The following is an 18,386-nucleotide window of genomic DNA, read 5'->3' as shown; positions in this document are numbered from 1 at the left end:
GAGGGTAGATAGTCCTGCACTTAATAGCAAATCCAATCATAATCCTAAAAGATGATATATGAAAGGGGGTGTAAAGGAGATGATTCTACATATCTTAAGAAACAGAAATTTTATGAAAGAATGACTTTCTTTATATTACCAACAATTATAAAAACGGAGTAAACAGTCATCTCTTGATTTTCAGGGAATACAGTACTAACTGGACATTATTTTCTCTTATCGCAGTTGAATCTTCTTCACAATGCTGCTGGCAGCTCTGTAGTAACAGTGTAACTGGTCTGTGATGTTTCATTTCCAAAGTCCTAGGAGGTATTCTCCTTTTCTAAACTTGATTCAAATACCCTTCAGTGAAACATTCAGTATCAGGCCAGAAAGACAGGGTATTTTTGGCTAATATGAGGTATGTGCCATCCCTGTTCATAAAAGGAGAATCTGTTACTAATATGGTCATGAGTAGTCAGTCATATGCAATATATTTACAAATGACAAGTTAGTATATGAAGATATTTAAAATCAGTAGGAAAGGGATGAATCAATCAAATGGCATATGGAGCACTGGCTGCTAATCCAGAAGAAAAAAACTACATTCTTGTATCAAATGACACCAAAGGAAACATTGGATATATACACAGACCTTTACTTTGTATCCAGGGTAAAATGGTAAATGTTTTGCCATCAGTATGATATGGATTCAGGTAGCAATGCTGGCAATCAGGGTAGTGGGGGCTTGATCAGCAACTTGATTCCAGTCAGTCTTATCAGAGAATAGTCTCTTTACCATGTGAATCTAGTTGAAAAACCCAGACGTTGTGCTCAGCAGCTGTGGTTTTCCCCCCACAGTTCACAGCACCAAACAGGGGTGCTTTTATATGCCTATAGTTTTACAACAGGCATGTCAGATAGCTAGGTACAGTAAGAACCCAAGAATCAATGAAAACGCACCAAGTTTCATCAGAGGGAATACTGGCTAGAGTTGAGAACATCTTTGTGTTCTGCCCAGTGACAGGAGCAGCCACATTAGCTTTGTGGTCTGCATAATGGCACTGAGGTTGAACAGTCACAGTGTCCAAGTGGTTTCAACTAGCAAAACCATCAGTGAAACAGGCCCAATTAGAGTACTTATGAGTTGAGGGTCCTACTGAGCCAGCAGCTTTGCTTCAGGCAGCAAAGTGGGGGATACATTTCCTCTCTAAGGGATAGTTGCTACTATTCCATGTATGACTGAGATACTGCTGGGACCAGGGAAGTCAGAACTAGGTGTGGCATACAACATGAGCATTCTCAGTCTACTAGCCAGTCACAAAGCCCCACTTAGATGAAAGGGAGATAGGGAAATTTAGTTTAGCTATCAAATTCTTACTAATGAGAAGATTACGAGCACATGTGATATGAGTTATCTAACAAGGCATGACTCCATCCAACAGGGTTTCCAGAGCACCTTGAAAGAAATCCTGTGTGAATTCTCTGATACACTCTCGGAGTTGCCTTTTGGGCAAAATTCTTCCTATATTCAGACTTATATGGTTTTTCTCCTTTGTGAATTTTCTGATGTCAAATAGGTTGGTCTCTTAGTCAGAAGAATTTTCCACAGTTATTAATTATCAATTTGATTTCCCCCCCCCCCGAATTCTCTGGTATACACTTAGGGTTGACTTCTTAGGCAAGTTTCCATATTATTACATTCATAAGATTTCTCCCCACTGTGAGCTCTCTGATGTATTCTAAGGTTTGATTTCTGACCAAAAGTTTTCCCACATTTATTACACTGAAAGGGTTTCTCCCCTGTATGAATTCTCTGATGATCACTAAGGATTGCCTTCCGGACAAATTTTTTCCCACATTCATTACATTTAAATGGTTTTTCCCCAGTGTGAATTCTCTGATGAACTCTGAGGGTTGATGTCCGGGCGAAAGTTTTCCCACACTCATTACATTTAAATGGTTTCTCTCCTGTGTGTGTTTTCTGATGTTGAATGAGATGGTCTTTTCGCCAGAAGGATTTTTCACATTCTTTACAGTGATAAGTTTTCTCACCACTGTGAGTTCTCTGATGTATTCTGAGGTTTGACTTCTGGCCAAAAGTTTTCCCACATTCGTTACATTGAAAGGATTTCTCCCCTGTGTGAATTCTGTGATGATCTCTGAGGGTTGACTTTTGAACAAAAGATTTTCCACAATCACAACATTCATAGGGTTTCTCTCCTGTGTGAATTCTCTGATGTCCCCTGAGGGTTGACTTCTGGACAAATGTTTTCCCACAGTCATTACATTTATAGGGTTTCTCTGCTGTGTGAATTCTCTGATGTGTACTGAGGTGTGACTTCTGGGAGAAAGTTTTTCCACATTCATTACATTCAAATGGTTTCTCTCCTGTGTGAGTTCTCTGATGTTGAATGAGATGTCCTTTTTGACAGAAGGATTTCCCACATTCATTACATTTATAGGGTTTTACTTCATAGTGAGTTCTCTGGCGTACTTTGTGGGCTTTCTGGTAAGACTTCCTATTTTCATGACATTCAAAGTGTGTATCTCCAGCTTGTGTTCTGTCATTACATACCAATGGATTCTCTTCTGTGAGAGTTCTCTGAGGTTGAGTAAAGTATGACTTCCTGCTGAAATTATTCCCACTTGTAATACATTCACAGTGTTTCACAGTCATGTTAAATTTATTGTATTCCTTGATAGCTGACTTCTCACAGAAGGATTTCCCACACTGGTTAAGATGAGAGTGTTTCTCCCCTGTCCCAGTTCTTTCGTGGTCAAAGAGAGTTGTCTTGTCACAGTTTTTCCTGAACTCTCCATCTTTACAGGATTGTTGTCCTGTATGAGTATTCTTATGTTTAACACATCCAGCCTCAACATAAAAGGCTTTTCCAATCCCATTAAATTCAAAAGCTTGCTTCAATGTTTGACACTTTTGATGTTCAGGAAGATTTTCCTTATAACTGAGGGTTTCCTGATTTTTATAATATTCATAAAATTTCTCTCCAGTATGAGTTCTTTCAAGCTTAATTTTGAAAGGCAAATTTTCACGTACATTATAACAATCTGTTTTTTTTGTTGAGTAGGTTCTACTATTAATGATAAATTGAGAAATACTTTGCGAATTCACTCCGCATGAGTCACATTTGCAGGACATTTTTGATGAAGAAACAGGAACTATGTGCAGATTAAATGGTTTTCTCAAAACTTCTTCCTCTCTAGGCAACTGTTTATTATTTATAAATGTTACTTGCTGCAGGTGCTTGTCTTTGATTTTTTTGTTCCTCTTGATTAGATTTTCATCTCTGTAGTCTTCTAAAACAGAAAAATTGAAAACACTTTGAATCTTACTATTCTTATGGCTGGGGCTTATAAACATATAGCCTATGCTGCAATTCATTTTTTGGTTTCTCAAGATTAATTTGTGGGTTTGTGTGTATGAGAGAGAGACACCCTCCTTTAAAAAATAATATTGATACAGTGAAAATTAGAGAGGAAACTGGTTATAAATATATATCTGTAGTTGGATTGTGATAAATTGGATTTTCCTACCTGGGTGGAGAAGGGAGAGAAATTAAGACTTTTATGGGAGTGATGATTTTAGGGAGCAGGAAAACCAGATAATTAATACAACACAGGGGGTTATAAACTTAAGTAGAGTAACAAGAAAATTAGGAGATAATAAGCATTGATGGGTTAGGCCCAACAGGAGAATGGTTTGGTTTGAGGAAGTAAATTACAGTAGAGGTCCAACATTATCTAGGCTCTACTGGTAGAATCCTCAAGAGTCTTCATACTTCAATTTGATATCATTCCTTATTTCCATTCAGTCTTTCAAAATCAAATTAAATTGATAGCACCAACCTCCTCATGATTAAATGAAGAGGTTTATAGCTCAGGATAAAACCCATCTTGCAGCTGTGAGTCACAGAAATACAAACAAGTATAAGACTGATAAAAGGAAAATCAATTCTTGTAATTAAATTAGATTCACTGCTCAATTCTGGCTGTGATACCTTTGACTTATTCCATCTAACAAAACTGCAGATAAGTGAACCTGATCACTTCATTCTGAATTTCCACATTTCAGTTTGAGGGGTGGAATTTTAAATGAGGTATTATGGAAGACCTTACTGCAAAGATCCAAATTCCTATGCATTCTAGATGCCCATCCTTTCTGGCTTATATGAACTGTGAATACTATTTTACTTTTGGTTCATCTTGTAACTTTCTGTTAAGCATGAAACATAATTTATATTTGCATAAAACTTATATGTGCAATTTAACGGTATAGAGTGAACACTCATCGAATTAGAAACCATGTCAAGAAACAGAACATAAACGGCTCTGCAAAAATCCCTGCCTGGTAACAACTTCCTCATGCTTAAGAGTTCATCACTCTCCTGATATTTACTTCCTTGATTTTCTTTGTAGTTTTACCACCTATATATTAATTCCTAAAAATGTAATTGAGTTTTGCTTGTTTCTGACATTTACATAAATGTAACCATACATGCATATTTATATTTTTTGTTTAATATTATGTTTGCAATCATTGTATAAGATTTCATATAGCTGTATAATTCTCCCTTAAGAAATACTATTCCTTTATTCTATTGTTGATGAGCCCAATTTTGGCAAAAATAACCAATATTGCCATAAATACTGTTTTTTCATTCTAGAGAATACAATCATGCCTTTTTATAGGGTATACAGTGGGGAAATGATTACTTGGTTACAGGTGTGTAAAACTTTAACTATTTGATAACATCTTCCTGATTTCATAGTGGTTTTATCAGTTTACATTTTCAGTCAATAAATAAGGGTCTTTAATATTTTACATCGTCCCCATGACTTGCCATTGCCAGATTTGTTAATCTCATTTTATGCTATACATATTATTTACCTCACCTTATACTCTATTTTGCATTCTGTGAAAAGTAATGGGATTGAACACATTTTCCAAGATTTAACAGCTGTTTGAAAGCTCCTATATATAAAGTCTTTCACATACACTGAGTTGCTATGCTTTCCTGTATAAACTTGCAGAAGTTTTTACATTTTCAGGATGCTTATCCTTTCTAGGTTACTTGTATTGTATATCTATTCTGCTACTCTGTGGCCTGTCTTTTCATCCTTTTAATGGTATCATTTATGAACAAAATTCTCAATTTTTATGTAGTCAAGTTTACTAATCATTCTCTTTTGACTGGTATTTTTTGTGCCTTTGGGACTTATAAGAAAAGTCTTGAAATATGAAGGTGTTCACTGCTAAACTGACCTTCTGGAGTCTAACTACCCCACAGAATTCTATTAGTGCTCAGTAACTCACCTTTATGGCTCTGGTTTGAGAATTCTTCCTCTAAGAACCAAGGCTCTCCTCCTTGCTCCAATTTGAAGATCACCTCTGGTTTGAAAATGCAGTTCCCTGTAAACAGGCAACAACTGAGTATTTAAGCCAGATCATGAGCTTTTTAGTCTCCAGAAGTGGAAAAAGCTTCAGGAACAGCATCCTGAAGGCCCTCAGCTGAATTTATCATTGGCAGCTGGCAATGGCAGTCAAACACTTTCTATTCCTCAGTAGGGCTTGGTTACATTATATTCCTGAATAAAACGCCTAAATGACATTAAAATCTAAAGTATTCATGTGTACTGATGCATAAAAAGGAAATGCCTTCTGTATGGTGTTATGAGGGTAAGTTATGCTTATATGCTCACCCACTGAGACTAGGTTGTTGTAGTTCTCTAGCATCACATCTCTGTAGAGGGTTTTCTGAATAGGACCCATTTGCTGCCACTCCTCCTGGGTGAGTTCGACAGTTACGTCCTTGAATGACACTGATACCTGCAAGAGTACATTTCTGTTTAATCTGGGTTTAGAATTAGATGACATAGAAAATACGCATGAAAACAGTTCTTATGTTTACTGTAAAGAGCTTAAACAAATGAATATAAAGGATGCCTATTTTGGATCTAATTTTAGCTTATACTTTGGAGGTGCTCAATTAGTAAAAATATTAATAACTTAATTTGTATGTATTTATGAGTTACATACTTGTACTCTCAATAAGTATATTAGTAAAACTTTTGTTTTTTTAATTTATTTTTTAGCAAAAAAATATAAATACACTTCTTACAATTTTCATCCCACTCTACTACCCTGGGCATGCTCCAGGGAAGCGGTCAGCAAATTATGACCTGTGGCCAAATCCAGCTTGCCACTTTTTAAAATAAAAGTTTTATTGGGACACAGCAACCCCCCTACCGCCAATAATTTTGTATTGTCTATGGCTGCTTTTATGCAAAAACAAGCAGAGCATAGCAGTTTTATCAGAGACTTTATGACTATCAAAACTGAAAATATGTACTACCTGACACATTACAGAAAAAATTTGCCAACCTCTGGACTAATGAATACAATTAAAGGAAAGACTGACAGCATAAAAATAACAACAAAGAAAACACAATTTATAGAGGCGGATGTATGAAGACTGAAAGGAAAAGGATGCAAAAAGATATATACATAATCACTAACCAAAAGAAAATGGATGTGGTTATATTAACAAGAAAAGCAGTAGACCTGAATGTAATAAAGTATGAATATATATATATATATATATATACATACACATATATATATAATGATAAAATGATTCTTTTAACAGAAGCTGTAACATAAATTGATATGCTTCCAAATACAGCATATCAACACAGCTTCCAAATATAGTCAGTTCTCATTATTCAGATTCTGTATTTGCAAATTCACCTACTCACTAAAATTTACTTTTAACTTCCAAATCAGTACTTGTGATTTTGCAGTCATTTGCAGACATTCACATAATGATAAAAAATTTGCCCAATACACGTTTTCCCAGCTGAGTCTGAACAAGATAATGCCCTGCCTTCTTGTTTCAGCTGTTGTACTGTAATCATATCCTTTTTGTAGTCTATTTAGTACTTTTTTTCATTTTTGTGCTATTTCTTGGTGGTTTCACATTTTAGAATGGCCCCATTGTGTAGTACAGAAGTGCTATCTAGGGACTTCCCTGGTGGCACAGTGGTTAAGAATCTGCCTGCCAATGCAAGGGACACAGGTTCGAGCCCTGGTCCAGGAAGATCCCACATGCCACGGAGCAACTAAGCCCGTGTGCCACAACTACTGAGCCTGCGCTCTAGAGCCCGTGAGCCACAACTACTAAGCCCGCATGCTGCAACTAATGAAACCCACGTGCCTAGAGCTCATCCTCCACACGAGAAGCCACCCCAATGAGAAGCCTGTGCACTGCAATGAAGAGCAGCCCCTGCTTGCCGCAACTAGAGAAAGCCCGCTCACAGCAACAAAGACCCAATGCAGCCAAAAATAAATAAAACTAAGTTTATAAAATTCCATATTTAAAAAAAAAGAAAAAGAAGTGCTATCTAGTGTCCCTAAGTGCAAAAGCGTTGTGATATGCCTTATGCAGAAAATAAGCATGTTTAATAGGCTGTGTTCAAGCATTAATTATGGTGCTGTTGGCTGTTAGTTCATGTTCATGAATCAACAATATTACTAAATAAGATGTTCTTAAACAGAAACACACATAACCAGGTTACATATTGATTGGCTAACCAAAATGTTGTGACCAGGAGCTTGCAGGAACCTAATCCTGTATTTCCCCTGGGAGCAATGGTTCAGTATTTGCTAATTCAGTGTTCATGGCCACTTTACAGAACAGAACTACTGAGAACAATGAGTATTACTGTATATTGTATATATATAAACAATAGTTGAGAGAAATTAGATATACAGACACACAATTATAATTAGTGTTTTTAATACAACTCTCTCAGTAACTCACAGGTCAAGCAGACTGAAAAACCAAGAGAGATTTAGAACAGGGGTCAGAAACTTATGGGCCAAAGACCAAATCTGGCACATTGTTTTTCTGAAAATAAAATTTTATTAGAACACAGTTCATGTTCATTTGTTTATGTATTATCTATGGCTGCTATAAGACTAAAACTGTAGAGTTCAGTAGTTCCAAGAGAGACCATATCTCCCACAAAGCCTATTATCTGACATTTACCAAAAAAGTTTGCTGACCACTGATACAGAAGACTGAAATGATGTAATTACCCAACTTGACTAACTGAAATATAAAGGATAATCTGATCATAACATAAATAATTTTCTGGTACACTTTGCATATTATAAAACAAAAACAGTAAGTCTCGCCAAATTAGAAAAAATTACAATCATACAGTGTGGCTTTAGATTTTAGCTCAAAGATGTAGAAAGCTGAAAAGAGCAATACTAACATCTTACAAGAACAAAGCTTGGCGAACTGAAAATTAATGTCTTTTTGAACTCATTAGAGAAATGAAATTGCATGGCAAACAATCTGAAATCAGGAGAGAGACAGGTACCTGTAGGGAGAATCAGGACCCATTCATTTGCTTACTGAACCATATGCTAAACTCCATGTAAGATAGGAAGCTTAAGCTATAAAAACCACATGTATGCAAATGTGAAGAGTGTGAAGTCCCTAGGGAGATGGTATGTGTCACAGACATAGGGTAATTTCTACCTTCTTTGTGAGATTTTCTCAAGGAAGCCTATCTGTCATAGAGAGGATTGGGGGAGAATTCAGAAGAAGCCCCTTTCTGTCCCATGTGGTGATAGCTAGCATAGAGGAAGAACAGTCAGTGCTTAAATCCACTCAGACTCATGCATATCTCCACTAAAGAATACTTAATCTGTAAGGGGAAAATCATCAGAACACATAATGTGATTGGTGGGATCTCACTGCAGTAGGGAGAGAGCAGTAGCAGACACTACCAAAAATGATGCCTAGACCTATCTGTCCTATCTCTTCTAAGTAATAAAATGCTGAGACCCAAGTTCTCAGTACCTAAGACTGAGGTTCAATTAGAAGATAAACCCCATTCCCAGAGAACTGGCATTATCTGGCCTGTCTGGTGGTTCCCTAGACCACCCCTCTTCATTTGACATGACTCAAAGCTGTAAATAACATTTTCCCTGGGGATATGACATTATTTTTGTTTGTTTGTTTGTTTGTTTGTTTTGCAGTACACGGGCCTCTCACTGTGCTCCCGTTGCGGAGCACAGGCTCCGGACGCGCAGGCTCAGCAGCCATGGCTCACAGGCCTAGCCGCTCCGCGGCATGTGAGATCTTCCCGGACCGGGGCACGAACCCGTGTCCCCTGCATCGGCAGGCAGACTCTCAACCAGTGCGCCACCAGGGAAGCCCAATGACATTATTTTTTTAAAAAAATCATGGGATATTGTTTACCATCATGGCTACTTGACTACTACAGGCAGTTTTTAACAGCTAAGGGAAACAACAGTATTACTAAAAAGCTTAAAGGGAAAAGCTGGAGAATGAGATATCCAAAGGGGCTTTGAAAAGCTCAGGTATATTCCTGATGATCTAAAAGGTGACACACAATCCCTGGGCTGTGTGCACATTCAGGAAAGACCTGAGAAGGTGCTAAACCTTTGCCTCTCACTAACCTTGAGGCTCTATGAAAGAAAAGTGAAGGCTAATGTGGAGTAATAAAATGCTGGGCTAATTGTTGAAGGCATGCCCCAACATACACACAGAGTAACTCAGCAAATATTGGGAGCCTTATTTGTTACAGGTATTTAAGGAAATCATTATCCAATTATTAGCTGGCTATTTAATTAATGGAGCAGTGACTTCAGTTGGCCACACATGACAAAGAATACAGATTCTACAGAATTAGTTCAAAAGAGTCACTAGACAAATACATAACAACAGCTGCAGTTGTTGAGATTCTGATTACACATTATATTTTAAATGTCCAGTTTTCAACAAAAATTTGAGACGTAAACAGATGAGAAACTATTACTCATATATAGGAAAACAAACAGACTATGTATGAAACAGTGTAAAAACTGTCTCTGAGTAAGTCCAGACATTGGACTTACTAGACCAAGACTTTTCATCAGCTGTTTTAAATATGTACCAAGTACTAAAGGAAACCACATCAAAAGAATAAAAGGAAAGCATGGGAACAATGTCTCACCAAATAAAGAATGTCAATAAAGAGACAGAAAGTATATATATATTGAAAAAGCAAACTGAAATTCTGGAGTAGAAAGTATAATAATTGAAGTGAATAAGTCCCTAGAGGGCTCAAGAGCTGAAGAGGCAGAAAAATCAGCCAATTTGAATATAAATCTATTGAGATGACCCAATCTGAGAGCATACAGTAAAAATAATGAAGGAAAATGAACAAAAGGCCTCAGTGATTTGTGGGTCACAATCAAACATAGCAACATTCACATACCAGAAGTAGGAGAGAAAAGAGGAAAAAGGGCCGAAATACAAAGAATAAAACTTGAAAGCAGCAAGAGAGAGGTGACTCACTGCCTCCAAAGGCTCCCAAATAAGATTAATAGCTGATTTCTCATTAGAAACCAGGGAAACCATTAGGCAGTTGTATGACATATTTAAAGTACCAAAGGGAAAGACTGTCAACCAAGACTTGAATATTCAGCAAAACCATCCTTCAAAAACGAAGAAGAAATTATGACACTCCTAGGTAAATAAGGACTGGGAAAATGTCATTAGTATACTTGCTGTATAAGAAATATTAATAAGGGAGTCATTCAGGCTATAATGAGAGTACACTGGACAATAACTCAAAAATCCATATGAAGAAGTAAAGAAAACTATGTAGGCAAAAGTAACTACACAGGTAAAAATATAAAAGACACTATAAATGTATTTTTTTGTATTTGTTTTTCTCCTGTATGATTTTAAGACCACTACATGAGGCAGTAATAAGAAATGGCTACTAGTATACACACATGTATAAAATTGTTAATTTAGATGACAATAACAGCATAAAGCAGTGAGGAGGGTGTGAAGCTATAGAAGAGCAAAGTTTTAGTATACTGTTGAAATTAAGTTTGTATTCATCTGAACAATACTGTTATAGTTGTTAATTGTAATCAACAAGGTAGCCACTAATAACTGAGAAAAAATGTAGTAAAGGCACAACAAGGTAACTGAAATGGTATACTAGGAAATATTGACTTAACACAAAAGAAAGCAAAAATTGTGAAGTAGAAAAACAAAATGGACATATCACATACTCAGGCAAATGTCTAAATAGAAGACAAATGCTTCTTACATTAAATGTTAATGGTTAAATATATGAATTAAAAGGCAGAGACTTGCAGAATGGATTGAAAAAATATGATCCAATTGTATTCTGTCTACAAGTAACACTTCACATTCAAAGACACAACAGTTTGAAAGTAAAAGACTAACACAAGATATATCATGTAAACAGTAACCAAAATAGACCTGGATTGCCTATACTAGTATTAGACAAAACAGACTTTAACTCATTATTGACTGGGGGATTTTTGCAAAAACTAATGCCTGTGGCCGGCAATTTTTATTTCAGCTGGCCAAAAATTAATTCTGTTATTTCACTGACACTTTGCAGGTTATTACATTTAATAGTTACACCTGTAAAGTCTTCTAATTTTTGTGAAATGTTGTCTTCAATCCACTCTTCTGTAGAAGTAAAGGAGCAAGTTCCAGCACCTTGAGTTTCATTTTCACTTTCCATATTAGAATCAATGATTCTGTTGGTTTAATATTCAAATCATCTGAATCAGAACTATATTCTGAAGAACTATCATCTTCTGAGAGACTAGTATATATGTTGCTTGGACAATCAGAGAAAGTATCTGCATAAAATTCACCAAAAAATTCTTCTTCACTCAAAATTTCATGATGTGTCATTTTTGAAAAATTTTACATTTATAACATACACAAGGTTGGAACAAAAAAGCTAACGGAGCAAAATGTGAATGATAATGACAATCATAAGTTGTATAATGACTCCTTGATCAATTTTAAGGTCTAACAACTTCACACAGTGATGTTAATTTTATCACTCTCTACAAACATATTGATACGTCTCCGGTCAATAACGTTCAGGTAACAAAAGACTAAGTATTAATGTATCTCTGGTCAATAATGTGTTAAGACCAAAAAAACAAAAAACAAAAGAGAGAGAGAGAGAGAGAGAGAGAGAGAGAGAGAGAGAGAGAAAGGACATTTTACAATGGTAAAAGGGTCAATAAATCAAGAAAACAAAACAGTTATAAACATACATGTACCTAACAACAGAACTTCTGTTGGCAAAAACTGACAGAACTGACAAGATAAACTATTCAACAATAATAGTTGGAGATTTTATTGCCCCACTTTCATAATGGATTGAACTACTAGACAAAAGATCAATATTGGAAGAACACACTTGAACAAAGCTGTGAACTGTAGATCACAGATATCTACAGAAACACTCAGGCCAACACCAGAAGCATACACGTTCTTCAGTAAACATGGAACATTCTCTGGTATAGGCCATATGTTAGGCCATGAAACAAGTCTCAATATATTTTAAAGGTTAAAATCATACAAAGTACCTTCTATGACCAAAAGATAATGAAACCAGAAATCAGTAAGAAAAGGAAAACTGGAAAATTCCAAAGTATGTGGAAATAAAACTACACACTCTTAAAAAATCCAAAAGATCAAAGAATAAATCAAAGGGAATCGAAGGGAAATTAGAAAATATTTTGAGATAACAAAACAAAAACACAACATACCAAAACTTATGAGATGCAACTAAAACAGTGCTTAGAGGGACATTTATAGCTATAAATAACACCTACATTAAAAAAGATCTCAAATCAATGACCTAACTGTATATCCTAAGGAACTAGAAAAATAAATGTGAACTAAACCCAAAACTAGCAGAAGGACAGAAATAATGAAGATTAAAGCAGAGAAAAACCAAATAAAGAATAAAAAACAATATAATCAACTGAATGTTGGTTCATTGAAAAGATCAACAGAATGGATGAACCTTTAGGCAGACTGACTAAGAAAAAAGAAGACTCTAATTTACTAAAATTGGTAATGAAAGTGGGGCCATTTTTACCGACTTTACAGAAATAAAAATGACTATAAGAGAGCACTATAAACAACTGTACACCAACAAACTAGATAACCTAGCTGAAAAGGACAAATTCTTAGAAACATACAAACTATGAAAACTGAGTCAAACAGAAATAGAAAATCTGAAGAGTTCCACATAAGGAGACTGAATTAGTAGTTACAAACCTCCCAACAAAGAAAATCTTAAGACCAGATGGATTCACTGGTGAATTTTACCAAACATTTAAGAAGAATGAACACAAACCCTTCTCTAACTCACTCCAAAATAGAAGAGGGAACACTTCCTAACTCATTCAATGAGTTACTTTTAACTGAAGTCAGACAAAGAAATCACAAGACTAAAGATCAATATTCCTTAGAAATATAGATGTAAATCTCCTCAGCAAAATACAAGCAAACCAAACCTAGCAGTATATTAAAATGATTATACACCATGACCAAGCAGGATTTATCCCAGGAATGTAAGAGTGGCTCACCAAAGGAAAATAAATCAATGTAACAGCACAGTAATAGAATGAAGGAAATAAACCACATGATCATCTCAATTGATGCAGAGAAAGCATTTGACAAAACCCAACACGAATGATAAAAACACTCAACAAACTAGGAATAAAAGAGAACTTCATCAACACAATAAAAAGCACTTTTGATAAATCCCAGCTAACGTCATACACAATGCTAAAAGACAGGAAGTTTTCCTCCAAAGTTCAGGAATAAGACAAGGATGTCCACTGTAACCAATTCTATCATTGTACTGGAAGTTCTAGCCAGAGCAAATGAGCAAGAAAAAGAAAAAAAGATTAAAGTGGAAAGGAAAAAATTAAAACCACCTCTAGTCAGACTACATAATCTAATATATAAATATATATAACACATAAACACTAAATCTACAAAAAGTTATAGCTAATAAACAAACTCAGCAAATTTTCAGGATTCAAGATCAACACACAAACATTTGTATTTCTAAACACTAGCAATGAACAATAAAAAAATTAAGAAACCAATTCCACTTAGAATAGAATAAAAAGTAAATACTAAGCATAAATTTAACCAAGAAGGTGCATGATATATGAAAGGGATAGTACTTCAGACCCAGGTGTGAGACATCCCAGGAATGCAAGATTGGTTAAACACTGATAATTCAATCAGTATAATCCACCCCTTTAACAGAATAAAGAAATAAAATTATACTGTTACCTCACCAGATGCAGAAAAAGCATCTGACCAAATTTAATACCTCTGTGTAATAAAAATTCTCAGCAAACTAAAAACAGAAAGAGAACTTCCTCATTCTAATGAAGGGCATGTACAAAAACTCTCAAGTTAAAACCACACTCAGTGGTGAAATATTAAGTATTTTCCCCCTCATGTGAGGTAGAAGAAAAAGATTTCTATTATCATCATTTGTATTCAACATGGTACTAGAAGAATAAAAAGAAATTAAAGACATAAAGATTGAAAAGGAAGAAGTAAAATTTTCTTTATTTGCAAGACATGATGTGTATTTAAAATCCAAAAGAATCTACTAAAATAAGCTATTAGAATAAGCGAATTTAACAAAATAGCTAAATATAAGATCAATATTTAAAAATCCATTGTATTCTGATAAACCAACAACTAAAAATGAAATTTAAAAATATTTACATTATCAAAATAGATCAAATACATAGGAGTAAATCTAATGAAATGTCAGACTTCACCTCTACTCTTAAAAAACCCCAGCAGGATTTTCAGTGGAAACGAAATTTCTATGAAAACACATGGGATCAAAATTAGCCAATAAGTTTTTTAAGAAGTAAAACTTTAAGGCCTACCCTATTTCATGACTTACTGAAATACAACGGTAATTATGACAGTGAAGTACTAGTAAAAAGAGAAATAACTGGATCAAAGGAAGAGAATACAGTCTAGATATAGACCACTTGACTGGTTCACTTGATTGAACAACAGAAGCCCTGCTGCAATTCAGTGGACAGAGGATGGTCTTTTCAACAAATGGTGCTAGGGCAACTGGATATCCATATGGAAATATGAACCTTGACACTTACCTTGTACCATACACAAAAGTAATTCCAGGTGAATCAAGCTCAAATAATCAAGCATCCACTAACAACACAGGAGAATATCTTCATGATCTCAGAGCAGGGAAAGATCTTTCAAACATGACACACAAAGAACTACCATTAAAGAAACACTGATATTGAGCTTTATTAAATTTCATAACTTAGTTCATCAAAAGACACTAGAAATGGTCAAGTCACAGAATGCAAAAACATTAGCAATACATACATCTGGCAAATGACCTGTATTGATAATATAGACATAACGCCTACTAATCAATAAAAGCAAATAATTCAATTAAAATAGAGAACTGAACAGTTACTTTACATAAAAGATATCTACATGGCCAAAACAAATGATGGTGCTCAATACTAGTATTTATCACAGAAAGCAAATTATAAATTTCAATGAGAGACCACTACACATGGCTAAAATCAAAAAGGCTAACAGTAGTGAGAATTTGGTACAGATAGAAGTATAAATTGGTTCAACCACTTTAGAAAGCTACTTGTATAACCAAGAGAAAGGAAGATATGCCAAGAGACACAAAGGAATGTTCACAGCAGCTTTATTCATAATAGTCCCAAACTGGAAAAAACACAAATGAAAAACCAACAAGAGAATGAGCATACCATCATACATTCATATAATGGAATGCTGCTCAGCAATAAAAAGTATTAAAATACATAGCAACATTGATGATCTAAAAATATGTACAGAGAAAAAAGACAGACCACCCCTTCCCCTGAAAAAGTGTATGCATTGGTATGCTTCCATTTATATGGTGTTGAAAATGAATTTATACTTTTTTTCCTGATAAGTGAGGTTAGATTAGTGGTTACCTCTGCAGAAGGGGGCAGTTATTATTAACTGAAAATTGGAAGGAAGGAAAGAAACTTCAGGGATGATGGAAATGTTTTCTCTCTTAATCTGGGTGGTAAATTATATGTATATACATAGGTAAAAATCCACTCAGTTCACAATTAGAGTGCACTTTACTAGTATTAAAACTGTACCTCAGTTAAATAAATAAGTAAAAATTTTTTAAAGATTTAAAAACATTTTATAGTTGATGATTAGGGAAGGTTTATTACATTATCCCTTTGTATCTTTCTATATTTTAACAATTTCTCAAAATGCCACTAGTAAAAATGAAAGAACTTGGTCAACTCTGGACAAAAAGTGTCCAAAGACAAATAGTGAAATAGGGAAAAATATCTGTCACATATGTCAGAATAAAAGGATAAATTCTTTAATAATTAAAAAATTCTTTAATAATTAAGAAGCCTTTAAAATTAGTAAAAAAGAAGACTGATTCACAAAAAAGAAATATAAATGACTTTTAAAAATATATGAAATTATGCACAATCTCAGCTCTCATACACTTCTACAACAGGGATCACCATTCTGCCCTCCTATGAGAAAAACTCTGGAGTCACATGGACTTACTTTACCCCTTTCATGTCTTTCCCATTCTGCTAGTACTTCCACATTAAAAACAAAATTGCTTTTATTACATGAATTTCTTCCCCATATCATATGCTAGAACTCATGATGACATCAAACCCTTAAGGATGGCATCGAAGGACTTCTAGTGTTAGGGGCTTTAGTCCAACTCAAAATTCATACATTGAAGTCCTAACCCCCAGTACCTCACAATGTAATTGTATTTGGAGATAGGCTTTTTATTTTATATATAATGAGGTCATTAGGGTAGGCCCTAATCCAATTTGATTAGTGTCCTTATAAGAGGAGGAAATTTGGACACAGATATGTACAGAGGGAAGATTATGTGAAGACAGCTATCTATAAGCCAAGGAAAGAGGCCTGGAACTGATTCTTCCCTCACAGCTCTCAGAAGGAACCAAGCCTGTCTACCCTGATCTCAGACTTTCAGCCTTGAGACCGTGAGAAAACAAATTTCTGTTGTTTAAACCATCCAGTCTGTGGTACTTTATCATGGCAGCCATAACAAACTAATACACCTAGTCTGGTCCCAAGATTTCTCCATCTCTCTTAGTGTTCCCTGAGAGGAAGTCCAAAGTGTAATAGGCAAAGATTCTTACTGGACCTTGTATCCCTTGTTTAGTCCACTTGATGTTATTCTTTCAAGATGCAGTAACCTGCCCATACTCTGCAACAAAATTCCACCCATTCTTCAGGACTGACACAATTCTTTTCAACTATCCACCTTTGATCAACTGAGCCTATACCACCAGTCTGTCCTTTCTCTGACAAACTGCAAATCCTGATACTCACTGAATTCAAATGATCAATCAATCAACTAATTCCTTTAATCCTGACTTTGTTTCCCATGTATGAGGAAGAAATCTTCACATTATTTCCAGTATCTCCTGTGTATTACCTCCTTCAAGGGGACTGTATTTGTCCACAAGAAGTTTAGTCCTTCTTATAAGCACGAAAAGAATCCAGAGGCGATATGATCTTAAAGGTTAAGAGGCTAAATGACAACATATTAGAGGAAGCACAATATAGAGGGAAAGTCAGAAAAACTTCCTCTTGGAAAGCCTTTCATTCAGAAGAACAGGCCTATTTGTCACAAGCAGAACAAGTGTGCACAGGTTTGTAAAAGAGAAGATAATAACGGAATGGGCTCTATCTTGTAAGAAATGAAGTGGTGGTCTGAGAAGAATATAAATCCATATTCTCTTGGTGGCCCAGTTCCATATACTTAGGGGATGATCTTTTATTTGGAACAGAGTTTAATGAGCAATCTCAACTAGGAAAGCTGAAAGCCTCCTAAGATGAACCCATGGTGGTTCCAGATCTTGAAGCTAATGGTCTAACCAGACAGACAAACACATATCAGGTAATTTCCACTAATGTATGAAGTGCAGATAGGTGAAAGACAGAGGGCTATGCAGATTCAGAAGAGGACTGGAAATTAGCCCAGAGGGAGACAAGGGGGAAAAAAAGAGCATTGTTTCCTGGATGAGGCAACCAAAGCTGACTCATGACAGGTCAAAAGCAAAGAGCCAGACCGCCCATCCATTAAAATGGCTACTATGAGAAAAACAGAAAATAGCAAGTGTTGACAAGGATCTGGAGAAACTGAAATCCTTGTGCCCTGGTGGTGAAAATGTAAAATGGTGCAGCCACTGTTGAAAACAGTATGGCAGTTCCTTGAAAAATTAAACATAGAATTGTCACATGATCCAGCAATATATCCACAAGAATTAAAGGCAGAGTCTTGAAGAGACATTTGTACACCTATGTTCATAGTAGCATTATTCACAATAGCCAAAAGGTGGAAGCAACCTAAGTGTCCATTACAGGATGAATGGATAAACAAAATGTGGTATATTCATACAA

At 35.4% G+C, this 18,386-nt stretch overlaps 1 protein-coding gene across 12 annotated transcripts in view; it reads right to left on the bottom strand.

Annotated features, from left to right (window-relative positions):
* Positions 1-621: 621 nt before the first annotated feature.
* ZNF510 (zinc finger protein 510) overlaps positions 622-18,386 on the bottom strand; it is a 22,055-nt gene continuing 4,290 nt past the window's right edge. For 10 of the 12 annotated variants that reach the window (XM_082615280.1, XM_082615276.1, XM_082615272.1 and 7 more), the window contains exons 4-6: positions 5,701-5,827; positions 5,315-5,410; positions 622-3,297 (exon numbers count right to left, since the gene is read on the bottom strand). In XM_082615280.1, the coding sequence (XP_082471406.1) occupies positions 1,643-3,297; positions 5,315-5,410; positions 5,701-5,827 (1,878 nt within the window). In that variant the 3' untranslated portion in view covers positions 622-1,642. Of the gene's footprint in view, positions 3,298-5,314; positions 5,411-5,700; positions 5,828-11,489; positions 11,609-18,386 lie in introns of all 12 variants that reach the window. The other 2 variants (XM_082615275.1, XM_082615279.1) reach the window with 2 other exon arrangements.

Source organism: Mesoplodon mirus, assembly GCF_964341445.2.
Source record: "Mesoplodon mirus genome assembly, chromosome: 1".
NCBI lineage: Eukaryota > Metazoa > Chordata > Mammalia > Artiodactyla > Ziphiidae > Mesoplodon > Mesoplodon mirus.
Note: the sequence above shows the minus strand (reverse complement) of the source record. Positions and strands in the feature narration are given on the sequence as shown.